Here is a 6,506-nt window from a genome sequence, read left to right on the forward strand (position 1 = left end):
CTTACTATCGTAAAATCCCTACTATACCCGCCCACTATACTAGATTTATAAAACAGCGGTCACTGCAAAAGTCGCCTCAGCAAAAAAGAAACACAATTAATAGCTTAGAAACTGTCTGATATTTCTTTTATAAAGGGACAGCCCTCGTCACCCTCCGGCAACGCCTGACACGACAGTGGCGGCCGAGCGCGCATCTCTCGAAGCGGCCGCAGCCCCCTCCCCCCGCCCCAACCTATTTGACAACGCCTGACACGAGAACGGCGGCCGAGACCACGCTCTCGTGTAGCGGCCGCCAAAGGCTATCTAGGAACCGTTTTCCTTAGCCAATAGAAGAATGGGCATTTCTTTCGCTTTCTTTATTTTTTTTTTTTCGGTTACAGACGTTGCTTGCTACGCTCCCTGGGATAGATAATGCTATCATCGCATTACAAAAATCCTGTCATGTTGTGACAGTTAACTTAAGTTCGCGGCTCTCATATCGCGCAGGATGACCCGATTCAGGAAAACAGATTGAACTAAATTCTCGACTATTTCCAGCCATACCAGGCAGCGGAAGTGAGTTTTCAATTAAGCGTTGTAGAAAATAAAATCGAGTGCATGTCACTACTGTAAAAAATCAACATTGGGATAGATAAAGTTACAAAAATTTACAAGCTGAAACAGCATTCTCACAATGAAACGTTCACGAACATTGCGAGCTAACCTCATGTTCATCGACGGTACACCGTAAACTTCGGTGCGCGCTTCATTCACAAAAGGTTCGAAGGAGACTCGAAAAGACGGCATTGGAGAAAAGCATTTTCGATTTACGGACGCAACCAACTGACACCGGAGGTCTTGGTCATATGAAAGTAGAATAAGTTTGATGGCATTACAGCCGCTGTTGCAGTACCGGGTCCCGTGAGCGAGACAGATGCCCTCCAATAATATTTCGCGCTTTCGTTATTTATTCGTGCAGTTTATTACCAGACAATGGTATATCCGTCGCTGGGTGATTGCCGGTACTAAATGCGCTAACTCTAATTCAACCTAGAAGTAAAGAATTGGAAGAAACTACTAAGAAAACAAGCAAACTTTGAGCAACACGTCCAAGGCGTTCATCCGGGTCTTCTGCTCGTTCCAAACAAACCAGGAAGGAGGAAAGCGAGGGTAGCCCTTTCCCTTTTTCTCTTTTAACCCCTTTCAGTAAAAGCGCGCTTCCTGGTTGAATGCTTCCTGAACAGGGGTTTCCCCAAGAATTCAAATTAGGGCGGGTGCCTAAATTTTGAGGGGTGTGTAAGGAAATCACTGTTCTTGAATGCTCCCTCATCATCTGTCAAAGAACAGTGGCTCATGCAGACTTCAGCCAAAGCTTTTATATTGAATACCTCCAAGACCTCCCGTGTGTGGAAGATCTTGAGGGAACATTCATGAGGGAAGAAACATGTAAATCGCTTTGTCCACAGCCGTATTAGTTTTATATTACGTCCCGCTGTCCAGTCGTAAGGGCTATGTGGGCCAAACGGCATGCTGCATTAATGACAGACTTAGGAAGCACTCCAATTCTCTTCGTACAATTAAGTAGGGACATTTAGCAGTCCACTGCAGGAGGTGTGGGCGTGCCCGTTTTTGAAAATGCAAATGTTTTAGGACGATTTAAAGAGCAAGCAGCGCGGGAGGTCTTGTAGCCTTTCAATATACATACAAAGGGTGATGGCTACATACGCCACCTCACACTTGCTTTGACAGATGCTAAAGAAGCATTCTTATCGGCAACAGTGCCAAGCGCACATTGTGTCTTTTATATGTTTAGATCATAAGCTTAGATTGAAAGGTGGGGGTGCTATTAACAGCGCATGTGCAACCGGCGAAGGTACTATTATCTGTTTTTTTTTTTTTTTGAAGTCCTATTAAAATTTCAGTTGTAAGTAAGCGATTGTTTGTAGTACCAGTACTCGTTTCTGCACTCGTTTCTGTGCGTTTTGTTTTTATTTCTTCATAAATCACTACCAATTGGCGCAGCCTTCCGCCCTACATCACAAGGTTTACTCCACTCCATGGAGTTCCTATTACAGCATATCAGGAGGACCTCCAGGAGTATGGAAGTACAAAGACCTCTGAGCGCCGCTTGCAAGCAATTCAACCAAACCGTGTGAAAATATAGGTCGTTGTAATTTACGGAAGAAACCGAAAGCTTGCTGAATAAAAACAGCGTTAAACGTTTATACTTTTTCCTCGTCAGAAATGACATTTTATTGACTTTCCTCTGTGTCACGGATATAGAGATGACAAATCAACGCGTGCACGAGGAAGAAATTGCGCTTTGCATTGGTTCACGCAGATCATTCAGCTGACTTCCCCCCGTAGACACGATCGCTGCAGTTGTATGACTTGAGGCTGGCTTTGTGCTCCCAGGGCCTATAGTTGACCACTGCTGTACAGATCATGTAAGGCTGCAAAGTAGAAACAGACACCAAAACTTCAAAGGAAAGCACTAAGAGCCGGGACACATATTATGACACTTTACCTTTACTAATGGGGGGGAAGGCATCTGATTGCAGAAGGCTTTTAAATGGGTTAGTATATCGTTCCTGTAACCCGTTAACGATATCCGATATCTCTTCGGCTGCTTTGCAAGTAAATCGTATATGTATCGAGTCTCGCTGTCGGATTTATCGTAACAATCTACTAAAACCTCCTTATGTCCGGTTCGCTTTGCAGCCATACTGCATGCAGTCTTTTACGAGTTTTTCGACAAAAATAGTCGTTTAGATCTACAACGATACTTGGTTAAAAAATATTCAATTTCACTTTTCCGACTACATGAGATTTTCAAAACGACAGATATTTCTACCGGTTTGAAACCTATCTTTTTTGATCTAATATTGAAATAGAATCACCGAACTGTAGATTACATGTCTTCATAATGTACTAATTTTAGACAAACATCCTCGGAGATTTCGTTCGAGGATTTTTTTGTAGAAAACGTGCACAAACAATGATCGCCATTAGCTAGGGAAGAAGAAATATTAACGGATACAAGTAACTTTTGTACTTCCTAAACTAATCTGATACTTAGTGAAGTTGTGTTCCCGTAAATATACTCAACTGAATAAACAAGTGCTCCAAAAATAAGTAATTACAGATATTTTAATTATTCTAGTAATAAGTAAAGATACAGAAAGTGCGATGGCACTGAGTGAGAAGCGCATTGCGAGAGCGTTGTATGGTTCCAAATATTTTTTACTAAAATATATAATTGCAGGATTAAATTCCTGGCAACTATAATACATAAATGACGTGTAATGAATAGTTTATGGCAAGCCAAAAGAAAAGCTTTAAGAGAGTAAGAGCCGAATACTCACAACATCGACCTTGAGGTGGCAACGTTCCCTGCTGTACAAGTCCACTCCAATCACGCAGTCGGATTCAGCGACCTTCATCTTGAGTTTGTAGTCCACACCCGCAATTACCTGCAAATATATGACAACAAGATCATGAAATTTCATAGCTTATGAGCTCGAGGAAGTTTAAAAACTCCAAATGAGCTCGCTTACACGGGAAGGATGATGAGAGCTTTCAATTTAATTTCATATATACCTCTACGCTGCAGCGGATATGTGTATCTTGAAACTCAGGTGCTGATTATCTCCCATTGAAATCTCTTCTTCCTAAAAGAATGTTTAAGAATCTAAACAAAATTAAAGCCGTTCATCTTTTTTAGATAGAAAGCAAATAGAATAAATCAACGTTAGACTGCAGTAAACCAGAGCTTGAGAAGCGACGATGACTACAATGAGTGAAAATAAGTTTTATTTAATTCTCAATACTTATTCCGTTGTTCATGCGTCAACCTCAACAATCATGTTATAACATATTTCTTTTTTGCAACTTAGCTTTCCTAGTTGGCCGTTTTGACGCCTCAAAAGATTCACTCGCCACGGCGAATGTTTTGTAAGATGCGTGATGCTCAGTGAAGGCATTTGCTGTTATGGCTTGTGGGTACAAAAATGTGTACCCCGCTTAGAAATTACACTGGTCCTCGGATCACCTGTGCCTTCGAATTTTTATTGTAGCAAGGCGTGTTATTAATACTTTAATATGCCATCACGCTGCTTGGAAACAAATCCGCGTTTCGCCACACTACCTGTGTGCACTCCACATCGAGTAAACCAGAATGGCGTGGGGGAAAACGAATGCACATCGCCGGGTCCACAGCAGAATCCTCGCAATGGGGTGACTTCGGACTAGTCGTCTTGTACACAATACTCTAAAAGGTAACCGATTACAATTTCACTTACTTTGTGTTAAAAGGTAGTCAGTTAGATCACTTAGATCAATCAGCGAAAAAATAATTTTCTGTTATCTGAAAAAGTAATCTTTATTGCACCGATTCCCAGAGTTTATTAAACCAATCGTTTGGCCGGTTTGAAAACGTGTTTTTCATACTACTCCTTATTGATTAGAATAACAGAACTATAGAATATTTAAGTTCTTAATCCACAAGTTGGTGAACCAATGTCCTTCAGTTGGAGGTTTGGGTCGAGGATGCCTTGCTTTAAACCAGTACAATTCAATGCGTGCCATTACAAAGAGAACGGAAAATAGTTACCATTAGAGCTGCTTAAAAAAGTAATCACCTTTGAAAGTGCGTATTGAGTCCTAATAAATATATTTATGTGAGTATAAAATTACTCCAAAACGTATTCGGTTACAAGTAGGGCTAGGCGTCGGTGAAAAATTTTAACCCACAAATCGCCACGCTTTAATCGATAAAGTATAGATACATTGCTCTCGTATATTTCCAAAATAATTCTAAAAGTTAATGTTTTTTTTTTTTTACTTTTGTTGAATGTTTGATCAAGTGTGCAATAGAAAATATCGTTTATAAATAAACCTTGAGGTGTACTTTAGAATAGTTGAAAGACACTCACACTCACAGATGATTACTTCAGCTCCATGAGGCAAGAGCTACTTCTATTGTCAATATAATCTCCGCTACCCTGAATGGACCCTCGAGCGGCAATAAATTGGCAGGGACACGCGTAACCTTCTAAACTTGTCTGAAGCTACTAATCTACCCCTTACAGTTTACTTTAGGTTAAAAGTTTTCCTAATGGTGTCCTTCATACAGGAGTACTCGTCCACGTCTGCGTGGTGAATGCGTTTAAATTTTACTCTCTTTCGCTTCTTCCAAATTTTACCGATTAACCGGTTAAACTATTAGGCTCGATTAAACCCTTAATCGATTGTTCGGTAGGTTGACCGATGAATTGTCCAGCCCTAGTTACGCGTAATTTCATTACAAGTAACGAGTACAATAGAAGTTCGCTTGGAAGCCGCATATCCCTCTTTAGATGAGGTCTCCAAACTGCAACATCTTGAGGACGCGTTACCTGAGACTCGACGCTGATGAGCGTCATGAGGGTGTCGAAGTTGGTCCTGTCCTCGACTTGAGAGGAGATGGCCAAGTGTGCCCACTCTTTGTAGCGGTGGTCCACGTCCGGGTGGTGCCTCCTCCAGACCCCGGGAAAGTCCGAGGAGACACAAACGACGCCGAGGACGACAAGGAGCGCTGTCTTCACGATACTCATCTCGGAATGGCTCTGGCGTCGAACAGTGAAGCTGCGGTACTCTCTCGAGCCGATTTATACCGTCTGCAATTGATATCGGGCGGTGCAATAACATTGTGACTTCGTTATCAGCGATACAATTGGAGGCATGTGAGCTTCCAATTTCCCTCCTTCATGTAAAAAGGAAACACTTCAGAAAATTATCATAGATTATCGAAATGCATCCACAAGATGTTCACAGCCTCTGAACCTTATCAATACACCAACAGGTAGCGCTGCTCTGGGCCTGCCGCCTGCGCTCTTCATCTTACGCCGATATGGCAGCTGCGCATGCTCAGTGCCTACACACGGCGTTGCTAAACATGAGCTTTCATGCAAACAGCACGTTAGCATTTTACGACATGAATAACACAACTTGCATAAGGGAACAGTGGAAGCCAAAGGCGATCACAGACGGGAGTAATTTTTACCTCGGGTAAATACTTCAGTACCAGCTAGCCGCTGCAGTAAATGCAATGTCTACGTCAAGCACTTCGGGCGGTCCTGAAACATCTACTTAGGAAGTTAATTGTTTTAAGGCGGCATCCCGGTTCAGTTTTGAGAAACAAAATTTAATCAAAAATATGACAAAATGGCTGTCGGGACTGGTGCATGAACAACGGAATATATTGTCACGGGTGGTGACTAAAAAACAATAAATAAAAAGAAAGAAATAAACGTTTAATGTGGCGAACCTGTGCCAAAAATAAAAGGGTGCAAAAGATAATAAGAGAGCGTCGCGGGCGTCGAAGTCGGCGTAACAGCAGAGTCGAACGCTTGGGCGAAACTGGCTCTGGCTTGCCCGCGGAGCCGCTTTTGTACACACGTTGGCTTCTGGAGCATTCGACGTAGAAGGTTCGATGCGTAGAACATTCTGACCTTGAATCAGCTAGACGGTTCTCGATTTCACCAGAA

The 6,506-nt window shown here is 42.2% G+C and overlaps 1 protein-coding gene across 2 annotated transcripts; it reads right to left on the reverse strand.

The window, feature by feature from the left end:
* Positions 1 to 2,204: 2,204 nt before the first annotated feature.
* Positions 2,205 to 5,603, reverse strand: LOC120846693 (salivary cystatin-L2-like). 2 transcript variants are annotated; one of them, XM_040218547.2, is made up of 3 exons: positions 5,376 to 5,603; positions 3,354 to 3,452; positions 2,205 to 2,432 (listed from the first exon to the last, which is right to left on the reverse strand). In XM_040218547.2, the coding sequence occupies exons 1-3, from the start codon at positions 5,571 to 5,573 to the stop codon at positions 2,322 to 2,324; spliced, it is 408 nt and encodes a 135-aa protein (XP_040074481.1). In that variant the 5' UTR covers positions 5,574 to 5,603; the 3' UTR covers positions 2,205 to 2,321. The 2 variants fall into 2 exon arrangements, with proteins under 2 accessions (XP_040074481.1, XP_040074478.1); XM_040218544.2 differs by having other exon boundaries at positions 3,345 to 3,452.
* Positions 5,604 to 6,506: the final 903 nt, after the last annotated feature.

The sequence above is a fragment of the Ixodes scapularis genome, unplaced genomic scaffold (assembly GCF_016920785.2).
Source record: "Ixodes scapularis isolate PalLabHiFi unplaced genomic scaffold, ASM1692078v2 PGA_scaffold7__128_contigs__length_106722199, whole genome shotgun sequence".
Classification (NCBI taxonomy): Eukaryota; Metazoa; Arthropoda; class Arachnida; order Ixodida; family Ixodidae; genus Ixodes; species Ixodes scapularis.

Bases quoted from the DNA above. Each gene is read 5' to 3' on its own strand.
- LOC120846693 (XM_040218544.2), bottom strand. From the start codon at position 5,573: ATGAGTATCGTGAAGACAGCGCTCCTTGTCGTCCTCGGCGTCGTTTGT. The intron at 3,453-5,375 runs GTAACGCGTCCT...ATATATTTGCAG, and splicing joins TCATCAGCGTCGAGTCTCAG to GTAATTGCGGGTGTGGACTA. The intron at 2,433-3,344 runs GTGAGTATTCGG...TCTACTTTGCAG, and splicing joins GCCACCTCAAGGTCGATGTT to CCTTACATGATCTGTACAGC.